The 21768-nt window shown below is 47.8% G+C and overlaps 1 protein-coding gene across 1 annotated transcript in view; it reads right to left on the bottom strand.

Annotated features, from left to right (window-relative positions):
• The window catches only part of DHRSX (dehydrogenase/reductase X-linked), a 141440-nt gene that overhangs the window by 105885 nt on the left and 13787 nt on the right, over window positions 1-21768 (bottom strand). The window contains 2 exon segments of the mRNA XM_040635035.1: window positions 4354-4422; window positions 10534-10641. Of these exon segments, the coding sequence (XP_040490969.1) occupies window positions 4354-4422; window positions 10534-10641 (177 nt within the window).

The following is a 21768-nucleotide window of genomic DNA, read 5'->3' as shown; positions in this document are numbered from 1 at the left end:
TGCAAAATCAGAGAGCCTATGAGTAGAAGAAAAATGGTAGGTGTCTACTCATCTCAAGGTAGGTCTATATTCAAGATCTGAATCTCTCTCGGATGAGAGAAGACTAGTAGATTGCGATCCAAAAACGCTATTACCTAGTCCCATAATGAATACCAAAATGACATCATAGTATTTTTTGCTTCCATGACTAATTATTTTATAGTCAGTTGGATAATCCAAACATTATAGTTCAAAGATGTATTTCTAAGGTAAAACTATCTTACTGGCAAGTGCACCCAACTGACTTCTCCTGGCACAGGAAAAGTTCTCTTTCAACGAAAGCAAACCAGACATAATACCTGAGCAAAAAGCCCATGAATCAAACAACCGGCCCTTCTTCCCAATAAAGACGGAGTCAAGCTATTGCTGGCGGAACAATGTTAGGAAAGACGGAAACTGGTCGAGAAGATATTTCTGAAGAATACAAAGCCAAGCCTTTTACAGAAGATTGCAGACTCCGCATTTCCAGTGGGATCACGCCAAAGGTTTAGGATTAGGGGATTCTGCCCGGCTTTCTGTGAGTCTATGGCGAATGTCCAAAACAGAATTACCTTCCCTAAGTTCTTTTACTAGTATTGAAATTCTCTATTCCCATTTAGGTTCGCTGGGATGCTGTTATGGCTTTCTGTCGTTGGTTTTTGTGGTGGTGTTGGGTTTTGTATTTTTTCTTCCTTCCTTCCTCCCTCCCTACCTCCCTCTCTCTCACTTTTTCTTTCTTTTCTTTCTTTCTTTCTTTCTTTCTTTCTTTCTTTCTTTCTTTCTTTCTTTCTTTCTTTCTTTCTTTCTTTCCCTTTCTTCTTCTCCTCCTCCTCCTCCCTCCCTCCCTCCCTCTCTCTCTTTCTTTCTTTCTTCCTCTTTCTTTCCTACAAGTGACAGTATTTGCTCCAAACAAGACAGCTTTCTTCAGTAGTTATTACTCAAGAGCAATAAAGATTTTGGCGTCATGGACACATGATGATAAGGTCCCCAAACTCTTGTCCCCGGGAAATCTCTCACTTGAGAAATGAGCCATATTGCCTTGGTTCTATCCTTCCAAGAGCTCAACTAGTTAAAGGTTGGTATGTGGACATCCTCCCACCCTAACCCAAAGTAGGATCTCAACTAACCATGACCTCAAAGGCAGAAAGTACCAGAAAGTAAGGAGGATGAAGCAACCAACTAAGACCTTTGTCATTGTTCTCTTGTTGTTTTTACTTACAGTAAGTCTAGAGAAGAGGTAGAGGTGGGCTGGACAGCCTGTAGGCATTGAGAAATCATTGTGTTCTTGGCTGGAACCTACACTAATGTTGTTAGGATGTGTGCTTGCTTGCTCAAAAAAAAAAAAAAAAAAAAAAAACCACAGAATTACCCAATGCCAGAATCCTACAAGAGCCATACTCCATAAGTAACTGAGGCTCCCATGGGCCTCAATCCAAGTTGCATTACTGGCGGTGTGTGGGCAAGAATTTCAGAGGCCCCAGAGGGTCCACACTGCTCTGGAGAGAAGCGTCTCCTCGGAGCTCAGCTCTGGAGAGCATCGGGAGCTAGGTTTGACTGCAAGGAGATGTGCCAAGAGGAAGGGGGGCTGCCAACACATCTGCTGTCCCACGTGTGTGTGTGTGTGTGTGTGTGTGTGTGTGTGTGTGTCTGATTCAGACCTCTTTCCTCCCTGCTCACCCTACTGACCCATTTAATCATAATAGACACAGGCAAGCACCTTGAACGGGGTCCCCATTTGGAGTAGCCATGCTGCACACCTCAGGGCTCACCCGGCTCGGGTCCAGACACCTCCCTGGCTCTGCATGTATGCTCCCAGGCCAGGCTTCGCCCAAGACCCGGTGACCCCCCTTAGGGCCTTTGTTGGTCCTATTCTAAGAAGCAGAAAGGACAAAGAAGGGCCAGCTGCCCCCGCCAAGGACGCGCAGCCATGCTTCTTGTTCACACAAAGGGTCTGCCCTTTTCGTAAACGGAGATGCCCAGGAGCAGGAGGCAGTGAGGGAGTGAAGCGTGCATCAAGATGGGCTGAGGTTCCTGGGTCTGCAACTGAAGGGTTAGCCACCCAAGTGCCTGGATCTCCCAGGCGCTAATTCCACATGCCTACTTGGTGCCATTTGACAGGAGGAAGAAGCAGGAGCTGCCAACAGGGGGCACACCGTCGGCTCTCAGGAGAGGGGCGTGCCTGCTCTCGGAAGTGAGCTCACCATCCCGCGTGATGAGGAATCATTGCCTTCATTGCCTTGCAGACCCTGAGACCCTCGGCGGCCTCCCCTCTAGCACACAGGAGCTGACAAAGAGCTGTCCCTTGAAAGCACAGGCTTTGCATACCCACACCTGAATCTCAACACACAGCACGGGAGCCAGCATGAGCCATTTCTAATGGTAGAAATGGCTCCTAGAACATTCTTTCCTCCAAGAAATCAGGGCTATTGCTTACAGCTTTGTTAGAACGTATGAACCTCATAAACCTCATGAACGAACCTTTACTCCCTCCTTGCTTAGACTGCAAGTCTTGGCAAACTGTTCCTTACAAATTTACTCAGAATTTTTCAAAAGTCACAAAGAACACACGATCTAGTGATTTCCCAAGAGACTCCTCTTTGGGTCTGGAAATCAAGTGTAAGTCCATTCGTTACGGGGCCATGAGGCTTCAACCAGAGGGAAATGCAGATGCCCAGGCCCCGGCCTCAGAGGCTCTGACTCCTCGCAGGACTGGGAATCTGCTTTTGTAACCTGTTCCCCGTGATGCCGCAGAACTGGGAAGCAACTGTGTTGGAGAACGCCACCTCCCTGAGCCATGGTAAACGGGGATGGGGACAAGGATCATCTGTGGTGATCACTTCTGTGCAGGGCTGGTGGCAGAAGCAATCAGCTCCCATCTGCAACAGATGCCTGGTGTTCCACAAAGAGCTGGACTGGCTCTGGGCTACGGGGAAGGTCCCAGGCAGCTAGGACATCCCCCCGCCATGTGCACAGGGTGAAATGGCAAGTTTTATGGCTGCCTTGCACAAGCTAGGTGGGGAATAAGGGCACCACGGGACAGATGGTAACTAGACTTGCCATCCATGGCTTTCCTTCTCTCTCCTGCCTTATTAAGAAGAACCACCATTGGGGAACCTGGGTGGCTCAGTTGGTTGTACTACTGACTCTTGATTTTGGCTCGGGTCATGATCTCAGGGTCATGGGATAGAGCCCCAAGTCGGGCTCCACACTCAGTGTAGAGTCTGCTTCTCCCTCTCCCTCTGCTCCTCCCCCTGCTTATTCTCTCACTCTCTCAAATAAACAAACAAAATCTTAAGAAGAAGGAGGAGGATGAGGAGGAGGAGGAAGAGAGGAAGAAAGAGAAAAAGGAGAAGAAGGAGAAGGAGGAGGAGAAGAAGGAGGAAGAGGAGGAAGAGGAGGAGGAGAGGAAGATGAAGACAAAGGAGAAGGAGAAGAAGAAGAAGAAGAAGAAGAAGAAGAAGAAGAAGAAAAAGAAGGAGAAGAAGGAGAAGGAAAAGAAAGAGGAGGAGGAAAGGAAGAAGAAGGAGGAGAAGAAAGAGAAAAAGAAGGAGAAAAAGAAGGCAGAGGAGGAGAAGAAAAAGGAGGAGGAGGAGGAGGAAGAAGAGAAGAAGGAGAAGGAGGAGAAGAACGAGGAGGAGGAGAGCCACCCTACCATAAGCTCAGACAGGAGAAGCCCCAGCATCTGGGACATGCTCAAAGCGCCATCTTGGTTGGATCCAGTTCAAGATGGTAGACGTGCATCTTCTTTCCTTAAACATGAGGCCCACGAGCAGGGCTCAGAAAGCACTCAATAGCACTTGCAACTGGGAGAGATGTTACAGACAGGTGTCCACTGCTCGGGTTGGACAAGTAGAGAGAGCAAGCACTACAGGGTTTGCTACAGAGCAAGGTGGTGCCAGACATAGCCATGTTGGAATTATCTGCAGTCCAGAACCAGCAACCAGGAGATGTACCTGCTGGCAGGAGCATCTAACGGTTCCTGTGTGAAGACATGGCGCCGAGGGCCCCCAGCCCGGGAGATGGACACGGAATGGGAACAACGTCCCATCGTCGCAAGACATGCAATCGACCGGCGCATTCGAAAGCGTTCCCACGGAGATGCCTACACAAAGCAACGCTATCACAGGGACATGTTTGCTGCTATTCACCACTCTCTGGGGGGACCGGAAATCCCCAAAAGAAACACACCAGAGGGAGAGACATCCCCCACCCCCGAGTCCCACCTCCACCACTCGCGCCCGCGATCCCACCCGCGATCGCACATCAGGGTCTGCAGCTCAGCAGCCAACACCAACTCGGACCACGGACAAGAGCCGCGTAGCTCGCAAACACTACCTTTGTCATTCAAAGTCTCTTCTTGTATTTGTCTCACAGCGTCCTGGGCTTTGCCGGCATTATTTCCAGCTACGAGGAAAAGAAAAGATACGATCAGTGGCAAGGTCGTCCAGACATTACTGAGCGCGAGAAAATGCTGTCTTGAGATGCAAAACACAACCCCGGAGGGGGCTCTTTACGGCTTGTCATCGAGCCCTGGCGTGGAATGGTGGCAGGAAGGTCAGAGCACACATAGAACTTTCTAAGAAACGTTAGTGGACGTCCGCCTCCCCCCACTCACTGGTGGTCTGAGCTGTAAAATGATCATGGGCCATTCCCACTACGTACTTGGGATTTCCCATTTCCTTATCAATAACTCCACAGGTATGGCTCCGGGGAAATGTGAGCTTAGAAAAATGGTCACGCATGTTTGCTGTGTGAGGGACATCACCATAAAATTAGAGACTGTGAAATTTGGGTGTTAAAATAGTCAATGAGGTTTCTTTTATGTCTTACTAGATGACAGTGCATTGATGTTTGGAGGAAGGTGTCTTGTTTTCCAACCGTGTCCCTGAGCACATGGTCTGAATTTTAAGGTGTGCCGAATGGGGCTGCTGTTCAGGGGAGAACATCAGGACACCTTGTCTTCCCACACACCAGGGCTCAGAATCAACTGGACTGCAGGTAGACGTTCAGCTCCTTTGTGGGGTGAGCCAACCCCGAAACTCCCTGCAAGGGTGAGTCATGGGAGTGCTTCCGCACAAGAGGACTAGAGCTGGCGTCTGAGGAACACAGACGTGGGTGTGAAGCTCTTGGAGCCCCGAGAAGTGACAGGTGGCATGAGGACAGCAGGAGAGACACCTGGCCTGGGAGGACCAGGTCCCAAGGGGTGGGGTGGCTCACATCACCCTCCCACCTGCGTCCAGCCCCTGCTGGCCAGGTGTTCTCCAGGGGACAACCCTCTTGAGATCTCAATGAAAACACAGAACCAAGCAATCTGTTCTGGAGGCATTTCTGCATGCTGTTTTCCTCTATTTTGTTTCCTTTTTGTCTTCTAACTAACACGCAAGGGGCCTTGCTAGGGAACCCCTGCCACTGTATCCTGCACTAATTAAATTACTCCATGTCATTGACTAGTCCCCGCCACCCCGAAAACCCTGAAGGAAAGCCCTTTCCAAAAGCAAAAGGGTTTACAACAAAGAGTTAAGGAAACCCAGACAGCAGCAGCGGTGAACGTCGTGAAACTGAAAACGTCTTGGGCTCCAGCTGGAGATGTAGCTGAGATAAATATGGCAAAAGACATCTTTAGTGGGTGAATTAAAGGATTACATAAAGCGCCACCACCTTGAAGAAGTTCAAAGCTGCAGACGTCAAGAAAACGCAGCTGTGAAAGTCTTCACACCTTTGGCTCCCTTGAAGAAAGAGAATATTACACGGTTGTTCGAGTTTTGCTCAGAGTCTTGCTGTGTTGCGGGGTGCACAGTCGGACGGGCGGCCGTGTGAGGGATAACCGGAAAGTTACATTCCATCTCTAAATGTTCTAGGCATCCAATGCAACAAAATAAAATTCACCTTTTTTTAAGCTGGGGCCATGTACATGCACGGGCTTATTTTGGAAATCCCATGCAATTTAAAAATATTCACTAGCCATCCACTGCTGGGCCATGCATCTGGCGTTCACCATCGTGGCATGAGGGGTGGCCGATGATGTGGGAGAGATGGTCCATGTTCCCAAAAGAGATATCCATGGCCAGAGAAAGTGGGGGGCATCAAACCAGCAGGGGAAACTGGTCATTGTAACAGCACCCCTTGATGGGCAGCTCACTACTCCCCCGAAGGCGTTGTATTAGAGGTATGGACACGGGCACTTTTTTGGCAAAGGTCGTCTTTATCAGCTGGCTCACCAGAGCTGGATATGGAACCTTGACCCTACGCAATCACTAGAGATTTCCTACATTTACTGAGCAAATATTGCATGAGAGAGAGCACTTAACCAGGATGGAAGTTAGGCACAAGCACAGTGGGTCTGCCTTCTGCTCGTGCTTTCTGTGGGCGGCTAAGTTTAAAGACGTTGAACCCAAACCAGGGCCAGCAAACTAGGGACCTGGGCCCACATTGGATGAGCTCCCTGATAGAAAAAGAAAAAATATATTGGAACAACAGCCATGTCTGTAGCTTTAAATATTGACAATGGCGCTTTCCTGATATCAAGATAGAGCTGATCACTGAGAGACACACCTAGGCAAATATTTATCATTTGGTCCACACCAGAAAAAATTTACTGGCCCCTGGTCTCAACCTTAGAAGCATTCATGAAGCATTATAAAGAAAGATCCTCCACCAAAATAGTATTTTGAAACTATAAGAACTGAGATATCGTGAGCAGATGAGAAATTTAATAATTAATGTATTAATAGCAATATTAATGTGCTTGGGTTGGAGCCAGGTTCCCTTTTCAATTCCTTAGCAAGTAACTGATTCTTCTTTAAACATTAATGGACTCAGGAGTGGCCAATTTGAAATTGAATATATACATCTCTTAGTTTCTATTTAGTATGAAATTTATATTAAAGTGTCCAATGATAATATTTCGTTCAGTGGCTTTGAATCAAACTGTCACACAAGATGAAACATTGTCCCTCTCGGAATATATGCAGTTAGGCCCTGAAAGACTCGGGGAGGAGGGAACATTCACTCTTGATTGGACGGACTGAGAGGGTCAAACTGTGACCCACGTAGATAATTAGAAGCTCTGTGGGAAAGAAGATGCAGGAGGGTGAGGAGAACAAGTGTTGCTTACTCTGTGTAACTCAAGAGAAGGAGAACTCTGGTGCTGGCAGGACTGTTCCTGTTGCTCCAGAAACATCACCTAAATGAGGAAGTGATAGGAGAGTCGGGGTTCCAGTCCTCAAGTGCATGAGTACCACATGCTTACTCACATACTTTCACTGCATTGTGTCTGCAGTATACACTCCTTACTCAACTAGACCTCGGCATGACCTAACCCCAACTTGACTTCCTGGTGATCTATGCAACCAGACCTCACCATGACCAATCCAACTAGACCTCACCATCACCTAACCCAACTAGACCCCATCACCACCTAACCCAACTAGATCCCATCATCACCTAACCCAACTAGATCCCATCATCACCTAACCCAACTAGACATCATATTGCCGACCCAACTAGACCTCATCATCACCTAACCCAACTAGACTTCATCGTCACTCACCCAACTAGACCCCATTATCACCTAACCCAACTAGACCCCATCACCACCTAACCCAACTAGACCTCATCATCACTCACCCAACAAGACCTCTCATGACCTCATTACGACCTACCCAACTAGACCTCATCATCACCTAACCCAACTAGACCTCATCATCACTCACCCAACTAGACCTTCTCATGAGCTCATCATGACCAACCCAACTAGACTTCATCATTACCTAACCCAACTAGACCTCATCACCTAACCCAACTAGATCTCCTCATCAGCTAACCCAACTTGACCCCAGCATCACGTAACCCAACTAGACCTCATCACCTGCCCAACTAGACCTCCTCATGACCTAACCCATCTAGACCTCCTCATCACCTAACCCAACTAGACCTCCTCATGGCTTAACCCAACTAGACCCCATCATGACCTAACCCATCTAGACTTCATCATGACCTAAACCATCACACTGAGGCAAAAAGCACAGAAATGGAATAATGTTGTTTTCTTCTTCTTTGCATTGCAACATTGCCTAGTTTCACAAAGAATTAAGAAGATAAAGAAGACAGGTGCACTAGCGAAGTCACGAGGGGCAGAGATTCCCAGTACCGGATGCTAGCCCTCATCTGTTTTCAGAACAGAGGGTTCTCCCCATCCTGCTCCACCAGCTTCCTTTTGCCTCTAGCCCAGGTCCAGCGGACCCTCAGAGGGGACCTACTTCTCCTTCTGTTCATGGTTTGAGGTCACTTTGACTTAAAAAAATTTTTTTTTTATTTTTTCACTTGAGAGAGAAAGAGTGAGAGCATGAGCAGGGGGGAGGGTCAGAGGGAGAGGGAGAAGCAGACTCCCTGCTGAGCAGGGAGCCTGATGCAGGGCTCAATCCCAGGACCCTGGGATCATGACTTGAGCCAAAGGCAGATGCTTAACTGACTGAGCCACACAGGTGCCCCCCTGATGTCACTTTGATCAAGTCATCCCAGATGGTGGCAGAAATCCAAGACATGGCAGGAGTGTCCCAGAGACCCGAGTCCCTCTGCTCACACGTCCTGTCTCGCTGATGTGCCCAGGTCCCGAGGAGAGAGAAACACGTCACAGGAATGCTAAAATTGAAGAGGAGTTCCAGAAATGCACACTCAGATAGGTCCCCTGTCCTGCAGGACCCCCACACCTGCCAACAACTGCTTGTCATCTAGGGGATAGATATGTATGCTGGTAAGGACTGTCCTTGCAAGGACTTGTCAAAAACTGTTCTATCATTTGCACATCGATTCAAACAGGACCTGGACACATCCCCACAGAAAAAAATACCGATGAGGAAAAACAACAGTGAGGTCAACTAAGAAGTAATCGTCCCCTCCAAAAGCCTGACAAATGTGCACTGTTCTACAGACTGGGTTGTGCATGAGAGAAAGATGCCTAGGTGGGTCCGTGAGGGAGGGACCACTGTGAGAAACTGCACTTTTTCAAAAGAGTGACACATGGCAAAGGCCACACAATACAAAAATTTTAAGTTGTGGAGTCATGTTTTGCAACAGTGAAAAAAAAAAGAGCAAAGTTAGAAGCATGAGTCCATTTGATCACGGGAAGGAAGGAACAGCTGAGGATACCCGCATGAGCCACACCTCTCCCAGGACAACAGAAGGCCACACTGGCGAGACCTGGGGGTTCCCCATCTGGGTTAAGAGCCTCCTCGGAGATCCGCCCCCATGGAACTCAGGGGGTCTGTGAGTTTTAACACCAACAGTCAACATCATCATGGTGGCCAATCCCCAATGGAATGTGGACAAGACACAGGAGGATGGGCGGGGTCTATGACTTGGCCACGACACAAACCAGAGATATTTTCAGACCCGACTTCAGGGGTTGAAGCTGTCTCAAAATAAAGTTTAAGATCATCACAGCTTCCACTCAGTAGGAGTTACCGAACCCACCAGTAGGTCACGTTATTTGTCCTATAAAGATTTCGTGTCTACGATCATGTGGCAAGTTTGTGTGTTATATATTTTTATATCTGCATCCCAATATCATTTAGTTTATAATATTATGGGTTTCGGTTTGTGCATTTAGGCATCACTAGACGCTGACAGGGTCCAAGGACTGAGCTTGTCAAGAGCCAGGAAGGAGTGGAACACATTCATGTTTAAATACCGAGCCCCAACTATCGCTTCTAACCTGAAATTATCCTTCAAAACATGATGGCGGGCAAAAAGGGGAAGAAAAAAATGGGAGAAATGAAGAAATAAATCACAAATGAATAAGTAAAGGACCATGGGTAATGTTACGTAGAAAGTCTTAAATGATAGCAATCCTTAACACCTAAAACCAGACATATAATATGATTTCTGTAAAAACAGACACCATAAAAGGTAGTAATTAAATGCAAATGATGTCAATGGGGGGACAATGATTAGCATGAAGTGCTTGGTTTGTTTTCTTTTTTTCAAAGGTGATGTGCACCGTATCATTTTTCCCAGCAGATTAAAAATTCTACCCCCAATTCACTGGGAAAATTAACAAAAGTACAATGGATTCATTTGAACTCTGTTCGCTTTCCCAGGCAAAAAAAAAAATCCCTTCGTTTTCAAAAAAGGAGTTAGACACCAGGATAAAGAACAGAGGGAGTTTCAAACAGAAGAATGGACAATGTCGTGTCTATAGGACACTTGCAGAGGAAGGCAGTCTTTGAAAACCTGTTCACGGTCTACACTGGGCTATGTTGTGTCTTCCCCAAATTCATATGTTGAAGCCTGGACCCAAAGGTGCTCAGGATGTGAACTTATTTGGAGAGGGAGTCTTTAAAGAGGTGGTTAGTGTAAAATGAGGTCACTGAGGTGGGTCCTCATTGCACGAGGACCGGAGTCCTTATAAAGACACCCTCAGGTGTTCCCCAGATCTGTTTAACCTATAAGCAAATCACTGTTTGCATATTAGCGAACAACTGGGTATCTTCCATTAGCCAACAGTACAATCATCACCTATGATCACATGCATGCCGAGTCTCGCCAGGTGCTTCGCCGTGGAATAGCCGATACCATCCGTGCCTCCGGTCACGATAGCAACACGGTCAGGTTGTGGGGCCAACACTGAAGAAGAAGTAAAAGAAAAAACAAATCAAAGCCAAGTTTTAGAAGCAGAGTCCACGTGTGGAAGAATTCAGCCACAGGAGAACACCCCACGGGCCCTGGGCCTTGTGGTTCGGCATCTGTGGTTGGATTCCTCGTGGATTCCCGCAGGCTCGAGAGGCAGGAATGTAATAGGGTGGATTAGCCCCGAGTCATTCCAGCCTGGTCAAGGCACCTGATAAAGGCTCGCTCATCCCCAGCTGAGGCCTTGGCAGGAACCGACTGGAGTATCAGCAAAATGATTGGCAGAAAGGTTGGGAGCGAGCGGGGGAATAGCGTTTACAGGCACGGATGAGAGTCCAAGGCCAACGTTCCCAGGCAACACGGGGCAGGATGTAGGTTTTACTATTACTCAGGTCTGGAAAAGGACAACAGCTGTTGCAAACTACTTGGTTGCACTCAGTTCCCAAGACAAAGGAGGCATGCCACACAACGCCACACCACGGGGCCACACGAGAGGAAGCAGGACATGGAAACATGGACAAAAGTCTTTATTGTGGGAAGAAACGGGTCACGGAAGCAGGCTCAGCAGGTTTAGCATGGGCTGGTGTGAGTCATTTCAGCAAATTCTGGGTCACAAGGGCTGTCCTTACGTGTGTGTCCCTGGCCCTGCGGTGATTTGCGTGGGTAGGGTGGACAGTGGCCAACAATGGGTCACGGACGTGGTGGGACGAGGACTGCGGGTTGCCTGGTTTGCACTTGAAAGGGGTGCTTCTCAGAGAGTTGCATGCTATCTCTAGGAAGTGGCCAGCCCTGGGAGCTTTAGCATTTGATAAAGGTGACAAAGATGAACTTTTATCTTATTTTATTTTATCTTATTTTATTTCAGATTTATTTCAGATTTATTTACTTATCTGAGACAGAGAAGGAGAGAGAGCCAACAAGCAGGAGAGGCAGAGGGAGAGGAAGAGAGAATTTCAAGCAGACTCCACACTGAGCATGGAGCCCAACGACAGGCTTGATCTCACGACCCTGAGATCAGGACCTGAGCTGAAACCAAGAGTCAAACGTTGAACCAACTGTGCCACCCAGACGCCTGAAAGATGAACTTTTTAATAAATGGTGTTGGGACATGTAAATAGACATTTGGAAAAAAGGCAAAAATAGACCCATACCTCATGTGCTACACATCAAATTTAACCAAGCGGAAGAAGTTACACAATAAACCTATTAGGGGGGAGAAAGCATGAATCCATTTATCTTTAACCTCAGAGTAGGAAAGAGCTTCGTAATTACAAGTCAAAGTTGAGAAGAATAAGTAGACAAATTTCTCTACGAAAATAATTTTACATGGAAAAAAAAAACCACACACACCAAAAGCAAAGTTAGAAGTAAATTGTAAATTAGAAAAAAAAATTTTGCAACCCTAATCACATGCAAGGGGCTATTTTCGTAATATGTAAAGAGTTCTTACAAATCAAGAAAAACAGAACCTTCCGTTTGGCCAGATCAAGGATGGCACAGATCCTCAGAGTGTTTTCTCCCAACGCCACGATGCGCCAAGCAAGTCTGATAGGCTTCCCGCCAAGCGCGGCTCAGCCGACATGGGGGTCCCTGAAGTTATCTCCCAGCTGATACCATAATTCTGAGTCCCAATTCCCGTAAGTGAGTTGACCCTAGAAATCTAAAAAGATCTCATCTCTATGTAGCTCATAACGTGTGTTTCAGGACATTTTCTCAACCGTGAGCAGAAGAGCCCACAGAGCACTTGGACCACAGGTGAGAAGCAGGAGCTCCAGGTCATCATCGAGGGTATGGACTTCTAACGGGATTAGAACACCACTCCAAGGGGGTGTCTGTTGGGTCATGGAGGGAAGGAGCTAGCCAGGACTCCAACCACCTGCTCAGCCCGCCAACCAGTCCTATGATTCATTGGATACAATTGTCCCAAATGCAGTCAACTGTCCAATGAAGGGCACAGGGGTCATGTGTGTCCCCCCGCCACCAGCCCCACCCAAACACAAACGTATCATCCTACAGTTCTGGAGGTCACAAATACCCATCTCAAAGTCAGCTGATTGGCAATCTTAATTTCCGTCTGCAATTTTCATTTCCCTTTAGCCTCGTGACGACATAACATAGAGTTTCCAGGGCTTAGGATGCTGATGTCTTTGGTGGCCATGATTCTGGACGCCAAAATCAGGAACCAAAATGATTATGTGCGTGACTTGGATGGAGAAGCCCGACCTTGTATTAAACAGCCCCAAAATAACAACATGAAGACGAGGGACTGGAACCAGACCGCCCCCTATGAGGACTTGGCACGCGGGAGATGGCTCTCAAAATGGAAAAACACACCCTGAGGAAAGAAATCACACCAAAGACAGGCAGTAGTGAGAACGGGTTGCTCCAAAGTCAGTAATTATCGGCCATACCGCGGAAATATATGCCCTGGTTGGTGAACACAGGAGGGGACTGGTTTACAGGGAAAACCCGCACAGCTGAATCATGAAAAGTATGATAAATGGCACCGACCGCTCGAGGTCATGAGTGTTGTTTCTGGACGTAAAAAGTTACAATGGAAAACTTAATTTTGCAAGACAGCTGTTACCAAGCCTTCCCCTACCACATATTACTTGCCCTTTGGAAAAACAACGCTTGTATTTTCCCAACTTCAAACTTTAAACACATGTTCCCCAGCCGTAAAGCTTCCCAGGATTAACCCAAATGAACGGAAATGATTTGAAATTAAAAAAAAAAAAAAATTCACGTTAAATGTTGAATGCACTAAAGTACAATGTACAAAAGTTGGTCATACGATGCAGGTGAATAAGGGGTGGGGGCCATCAATCAAATCCTAAAACTCAACCCCTGAGATAGATTTGAACCAGCTGGGAAGATTAAAAATCGTCTGCAGCTCTGCTGATCATAAGACCCCCGCCCCCTCCCATGGAGCTGCAAGTGCAAATTCAGCTCTGAGCTTCCTGGCAGCCAAAGCGAAAAGGGAAACAATGCCAGAGATGGCTCTCAGCATCTGACCCAGTGCCTCCCAGCGACAGTGGACTCATATTGGCCTAAAACCCATGCTGTTTTGTATCACTCCAACATGGGTGTCCCCTCCAACAGAAATGCCCTTCCCTCACCCGTGCTGGGAGGTCTCAGCCATCCCGCTGCATCAGACTCCAGATTCCCCCACTGCTGGTGAGACTATTGAGACCCTCCCATTCCCCGAAGAGTTCATATTGGTGTGGGGTTGCACGGGGCACTCACTGATGTCCAATAAATACAGGTGTCTGGGTTTACAGAGACGCAGAGATGGGCGGAGGGGAATGGACACCCCAAGTGCATTGGGACTCCCTGTGGCGAGCCCCACCTGCACCCCCTGGAGAGCATGGGATGGGAGCCCTCCATCCACATAAGTGGGAATGGGGCAGCTGTTTCTGGATGAAACAGCTCTCGCCCATCCAAGCTCTGGGCTCTGTGCAGACACGGCTGCAAAACCGTCCACACTGGGCTCAGACAGCACCGCCGACCATGGGGGCCCAACCAACACACCCATGCTGGGTCCCACCCTGTGTCCCCTCTGTGGAGCTCAGCACAGGGCTTGCAAAACCCCAGGTCGGGAGCAGGATGCAGAATGGGAACTCCTGCTGGGGACGCACTGCCAACACCTCCCAGCACTTTCCAAGTCCCAAAAGCGAGCACGCTTTTTTCTCTTTTTGCTCCTGAAACGTCCTGCGTGCTCCTGTCAGGTTTTCTTACAAAAGAAGAGAAGCATGTCTGCCATTGTTTTGTGAAGGCATGAAGGTTATTCTTTGTTACCTTGAGATATGGCATTGGACGGCATTCTTGAACTATGATGTGCACTTGGGTGGATGGAGAATTACTGAAAACACGAAGTATGGGGCAAGTCAGAGACCGTCCCAAATGCAGGGACTGCCCCAAAACGTGCAGAGTCGTGGGGAACATCTCCGCAGGGGCTTTAAAATTCCTACAAAGAATTATTTGCATTTCCTGGTACGTAAGACACATCCGCGAAATCGAGGCCACACGTCGCAACACTTGTTTCAAATGTCCCAGCAGAATGTCGGAGCGTGAAAGAGACGCACAGCAGAGAAAAGGGGTTCGTGGCGAACAGCCCGCGGTCCAAAAAACACACACCTTTCCGAGCAGCTGGAAACAACACTCACGCATCCACGGTCCTAGTCGCCAACGTTCAGGAAAACTTGGCACACAGCTGCATGAGAAAGTGGAACCGGTATCCCACCTCCCGCACAAAGGTGACCTCAAAGACACACATGGCAATCAGGGAAGCAGCTGGCGTGGCCTCCAAGCTGCCCAGGGAAACTCTGCCAGCACCGGAGAGGTGTGGATAAGCCACAGGAAGGCTCACGTGGTGGGTAAGGATGCACAAGGATCGTGCAAAGTGGAGGGGAGGACACAAGGCAGGTGCAGGAGGAGGGAATGGTGGGGAAGCATCTGGAAGCAAGACTGGGAGCCACGTGGCGGCATGGGCAGGAGAGACGGAGGCAGACAGGTGGCGGGTGGGACCAGAGCTACCCGCCGTGGGGCCCCACCAAGGTGTCGGGGCTCACCCCTGCATGCGAAGAGGACCCCATCCCTGCTTGCCTGGTACGTCCACGTCCTGTAAGCCCAAACGTGTCCGCCATCGCTGTGCATGCGTCTTTCCCGATAAATGCAGTGAACTTGTTCCACAACGTGCATCCCAATTCCTCCAGGACCAGCGCGAGAAGAATCCTCACCAGTCCCCAAGTAGGATTTTTTTTTTTTACAAGCACAAAGCCCTGCAGAGCCCTGTGGACACCCAGTAACACCGCTGGCTGCACATTAGGAAACTGGTGGACGCAGACACGAAACCAAGCAGCCCTCGAAGACTATGGTTTTGATCGCCCACCCTGCACATAGCTGCTGAGACTTATAGATGCTGAATCCTATACGTTTATACACGTGTGCATTGAAATGCACACATTACACGCGTCCCAGAGACGCCGGCTCCCAGTCTGCATCAGGCGAGGGTGTCGCTAGGAGGAAGAGAGGCTGCCCCAACTCGGATCCTGCACGGACACTGGGGTCTGCACCTGCTCCGTCAGCATCCAGAGTTTCCCATGCACACAGAAGGTTGAACAAGCTATCGCAGCCAAAACCCAAGGAGGAAAGGAGAAGTCACAGCCCATGCAGAGGGTGGAGGGACTGCCCAGAGAAAGGCACTGGAGTCGAGGTCAAAGGACGCGGTTCTCTGGGACCCACCTGTGCCAAGGGTGAGCCTAAATGTCCTGATGTCTGGCACACACACCAGCTATAAGCCAACCCCACTGTCTCCTGGAGAGCTGACTTCCAAAGCAAGATGCCGACAGCACCACCCCCAAGAGGGTCCAGGCGTCACTCTGTCAAGTCCCCAGGCCCCAGCCTTGCAGCTGCCTTTCCCTCCCACCGAGCCCAGGACAACCACATCACAGGTGTGAACGTCACGGCTTCCAGAACAGTTGATCTTATGTGTCTAATTAGCTGGGCCATGGTGCCCAGATACACACTCAAACATCACTCTGGATGTTTCTGTGAAGCCGGGTCTTTTATTTTTATTTTTTTTATTTTTGATGCAATTAACACTGAAATTGGCACGCTGTGAGTAAAGGTTTTTCCCTCCTTTATGTGAGTGGGCCTCGTCTAACCAGTTGACGGCATTCACAGCACCAAGACTGATACCAACTGAGCAAGAGTCCATTCCCCAGCAGGTAGCCTTCAGACTCAAACTGTACATCTGCCCTAGGTTTCCAGGGTGCTGGTCCACCCTGCAGATTTTGGGTTTAACAAGTCTCCATAGTTGTATGAGCCAATTCCTTAAAACAATTTAAAAATATATATATGTATACATGCATATTTATATATATACAGAAAGATAGATTATAGATAGATAGATAGATAGATAGATAGATAGATAGATAGATAGACAGATAGATATGATGGATGGATGGATGGATGGATGGATGGATGGATGGATGGATGGATGGATAGATGAGCGGATAGGTGAGTGGATGGGTGAGTGGATGGATGGGTGGGTGGGTGGCTGGATGAATGGATGGGTGGGTGGGTGGATGGATGGATGAGTGGATGGATGGATGAATGGATGGGTGGCTGGCTGGCTGGCTGGCTGGCTGGCTGGCTGGATGGTTGGGTGGATGGCTGGATGGATGACGGATGGGTAAATGGATGGATGGATGAGTGGATGAATGAATGGATGGGTGGGTGGATGGATGGATGGATGGGTGGGTGGATGAATGGTTGGATGGATGGATGGATGAGTGGATGGCTGGATGGCTGATGGATGGATAGATGGATGGATGGAAGAGTGGATGAATGAACAGATGGGTGGGTGGGTGGATGGATGGATGGATGGATGGATGGATGACGGATGGATAGACGGATGGATGGATGAGTGGATGAATGAATGGATGGGTGGGTGGATGAATGGTTGGGTGGATGGATGGATGGATGGATGAGTGGATGGCTGATGGATGGATAGATGGATGGATGGATGAGTGGATGAATGAATGGATGGGTGGGTGGGTGGATGGATGGATGAGTGGATGGGTGAGCAGATGGGTGAGTGGATGGGTGAGTGGATGGATGGGTGGGTGGCTGGATGAATGGATGGGTGGGTGGGTGGATGGATGGATGAGTGGATGGATGGATGAATGGATTGGTGGATGGATGGATGGATGGATGGATGGATGGATGGATGGATGGATGGTTGGATGGATGAGTGGATGAATGAATGGATGGGTGGGTGGATGGGTGGGTGGGTGGATGGATAGGCTGATGCTGGTTCCTCCTGAGGCCTCTCTCCCTGGCGTGTATGCCCTGTGTTCTCCCTGTGTCCTCACATTGTTGTCCTCTGTACATGTCTGTGTCCTCTTCTTATAAGGACCCCAGTCCAATGGGATCAGGGCCCACCCTACTGACCTCATCTTAACTTGACCATCTGCAGAGACTCTATTTCCAAATAAGATCCCCTTCATAGGTACCAGGGGCTAAAACTTCAATATATCTTTTTTGGGGGGTGCACAATTCAAACCCTAGAAATTGGTGCACATGCATGCACACATCCTTGCAAGGACACCCCAGCCTGGCAAGCGGGGCTCCCTAGGAGCACGGGTGAGCCAACCCCTCTCCCCGCTCCTTTATCTCCCAGACACTAGTCAGTTCCAGCCCAGATGCCTTCTATGCTTTGCCCCAAACCCGGTTGCAAACAGATAGATGGGACCACTGTCCATCCCCTTGTACGCAGCCCTCCATCCTGCACACCGGTGTCCATCATTGCCAAGTCCCACAGGCCAGCTCACCTCCGAGGGGTATCCAAGGGAGCGCTGTGGAGATGTAGCTGTAACCTGATCTCCACCACGCCAGCCTGTACGGGGACAGCAGCTGCCGCACACGCCCAGGGAGGCGGCCCGGGGTCAACGCTCACGCCTGCTGCTTTCGTCCCTGAACCACCGAGCTCGGCAGCCTCATGGTCCAACGGTGTGGCTCTGATGTGTTTGGGGGGCAAGCCCACAACTCAATAAGAAAAGCGACCAGCATGTCCCAAGCCCGTTTGCCTGGCAAAGGTGAGATGTTTGCTGGCTGTCCTGACAAGGAGAGGCCGTCCAGACCCCGGGCTATGTTTAGAGCCCTCGTGGGTCATTATTCTTTTTTAGGAACTGAAATGTGGTGGGTTGACCTCATGCCTCGGCGAGGGCCAGCATGTAGGGAAGCAACCGTATGACAGCTTTCTGCACCCTCGGCTCACAGACCACAGCACAGGAAGTAACACACGGCTCCGATAGTTAACAATTCGAAATATTTTAAAATGTTAGTTAAATAATTTACATAGCCCCACGCTGGAAATATTTAAATATTGTTTAAATAATGTATAGATTCGAACACTTGAATAACTGAAATATTCAAATAGTCGAAAATTTAATATTATTTAAATATTTGAGTTATTTTATTTATACTTATGTTTATTTATTTAAATGATTCTATTTAAATTTAAATTTTCAAATATTTGAAAGATTTAAAATATTGTTTAAATCATTTACAGATTCAAATACTTGAAACATTAAAATATTGTTGAAATCATTTACAGATTGAAACACCTGAATAATTTAAATATTCAAATACTTTTGAAAGATGTAAAATTATTCAAATATTTGAATTCTCTTTATTTACTTTATTATTTATGTATTTATTGTTTATTTAAATAATTGTATTTGAATAATTTAAATTTTCAAATATTTGAAAGATTTAAAATATTGTTTAAATCATTTACAGATTCAAATACTTGAAACATTAAAATAGCGTTTAAATCATTTACAGTTCAAACATTCGAATAATTTAAATATTCAAATATTTGGTAGACTTAAAATCATTCAAACATTTGAATTTTTGTTTATTATTTATGTATGTATTATTTATTTAAATAATTCTATTTGAATAATGTAAATTTTCAAATACTTGAAAGATTTAAAATATTGTTTAAATCATCTACATATCCAAATACTGGAACTACTTAAAACACGTTTTTAAATAATTTATAGATTTTGAGACGTGGACTGCTTCAAATAGTGTGTCCACGGTCTAAGTCTCTAAACATCCAAAATATTTAAAAATCCCATCACACACACGGACGGGAACGCGCCGGTGGCTGGTTTTTTAGGGGATGATCTCTCCGCGACGATGTCTTTTCTGAGGACCACGCAGAATTCGTGCAGGGAGACGGGGCACATAAAGAAAAGGTTTCATTCTAAAGAATGACAGGTGCGTCAGGTAACAGCAAAAGGCAAATGACACAGTGTGGGGCACGGAAGAAAGGGTGCATTCGTCACCCAGAAAGGGGTCTTGTGAAAAATAGGAACATCGACTCTCCTCCCCCCAGAAGAGACAAAGAAAAGGAACAAGGGACTCCTAGATATTGAATTAAAAAAAAAAAAAAAGCACATGTAAAACAGTGTTGAAACTCACTGCTACGACTAGACACTTTTTTTCGATAAAAGTAAGGCAGGTAATTCGTACTCAGACATCACAACAGCGGGGTCTGCCCCCCAGGATTGCTTGGCCCCATAAGAAAACGTGCATGCTTGCACCAAAACGATTCGTCTGGCCCCAAGACTGTGTCTTTTTAGCAGAGGGCCGTGCAACGCGGGCGGGCGTGGGTATTCTCTTTGACCCCGTGGCCCCAGCGCTGAGAACTGGTGTCACAGACGCACCCCCACGGGTATGTAACGATGCTCGAACATTCAAGATGCATGACCAGCCTTGTCATTTTGGGTGAAGGTTGTTTTCTGCAAGAGTCTTTACAGGTGTTCTTGCGAAAGAAAGCCTTATTGTTCTAGCGACACCTGGGAGGACCCTCCGGGAATTATGCCGAGTTAGGGGTGGGGGGGAAGAAGCAATTTTAAAAGGGTTGCATTGTGCGTGACTCTGTTTCTGTCACACGGTTGGAATGATGGCACGGTGTAAACGGAGAACGGATGAGTGGTTTGCCACGGGTGAAGGGTGCACGGAGGTGGGAAGGACGTGGCAAAGCTATAGGACGGGAATACTTGGAAATCTGGTAGTGGCAAACACGCCCTGTGTCTTGACCATCCGTGACGGGGGATTCACAACCCTCCACGTGCAAGGAGATCCCAGTGCGCTACCCCCACCAACACACAGGTGGTTACCCATGAAAACGAGGAAATGTGGATAAAAGAGCAATGCATTGTATCCCTGCTAACACGTGCACTGGGGTCACGTACTATGTAGCTTTGCAAGATCCTACCCCTGGGGGAAAATCAGGGAAGGGGTACACCAGATTTCTCCATATTCCTTCTCGGAACTGCATGGGAATTCCTGTGACCTGCGACACGTCTAATAAGCTCGTGCCGTGGAACACAGTCTGCTTTTCGAAACACAAATTTAAAAACAAAGAAGTCTTTGCCGTCTTGGGGTCAGAAATGCCCACGTGTTTTATGACTCCCGTTGGCGCTGCTGGTAATTGCACGCCCTGGTCCTTTTCTCGAATGCTCAGGGCTGCACACACCTGCCCTAGGCAGACCCGTGTAAGCCGCCTTGAATTCCTTCTGCATTACAAGAGAAGGAATGATCTGGAGGCCAGGGCAGTCAAGCTTCTGTTAGAAACAGAGTTTAGGGGTGCGTGCGTGGTACTGGCGGCTCAGGTCGTGATCTCAGGCTCCGGGCTCCGCTGGGAATCTGCTTGAGATTCTCTCTCTCTCTGTCTGCTCCTCCCCCCAGCTCTTTCTCCCTCAAATAAATAAATGTTAAAACACACACACACAAAACAGTGTTTATAACGTCACCGCCAAGAAAGGGACCATCCAAACAAAGCCAAGTCTTTTCCACTCCCATATCCTTGGATTCCAATAAACCACGGAGAAAGGATCCAAGGGAAAAAGACAAGATACAAACTAGTACATGCTGTAGGATTATGTGTGAAAGGCATTCATGTTATAGGGCGATAAATCAAAGCATCCTAGCAACATCAAAAACAAAAACAAAAACAAAAAAAAACTCACATCTACCAGCAAAGAGGAGGTCAGTCTGTTTTCTCACAAAGCCTTCAACTGATTGGACAAGGCCCACCCGCACTGGAGCGCGTCATCTGCAGAATTCAAAGTTAAGGCATCGACAGTGGGCATGGTAACCAAAGGTGACGTGTGTTTTGCACGAGGTGGATACTTGGGGCTGGAGCCCTACCGTACAATGCAATAAAATATTTATAGACATGCTCTCAAGCTGGGAAGGGGTCCGGCCCTGTATCTCTTACACATAAGGGACGTATTAGTCAGGGTTCTCCCAAGAAACACACTACACGGAGGGAGAGAGATTTAATTTAAGGAACTGGTTCGTGTAACTGTATATATTTTAGTCTCTATTCTGCAGGGTCGACCAGCAAGCTGAGACCCAGGGACAAGCTAATGCTGCAGCCAGAGTCCAAAGGCCACCTGGAGACAGAATTTCCTCTTCGTCCAGGAAGGTCAGTCTGTTTTCTCACAAAGCCTTCCACTGATCGGACAAGGCCCATCGATCCCAGGGGAAAAGATAAGATATAAACTAGTACGTAAGGTAGGATTGTGTTTGAAAGGCATT

Source organism: Ursus maritimus (assembly GCF_017311325.1).
Source record: "Ursus maritimus isolate PB19 chromosome X unlocalized genomic scaffold, ASM1731132v1 scaffold_X1, whole genome shotgun sequence".
Classification (NCBI taxonomy): Eukaryota; Metazoa; Chordata; class Mammalia; order Carnivora; family Ursidae; genus Ursus; species Ursus maritimus.
The sequence above is the reverse complement of the archived record's forward strand: the minus strand, read 5'-3'. Positions and strand labels throughout refer to the sequence as shown.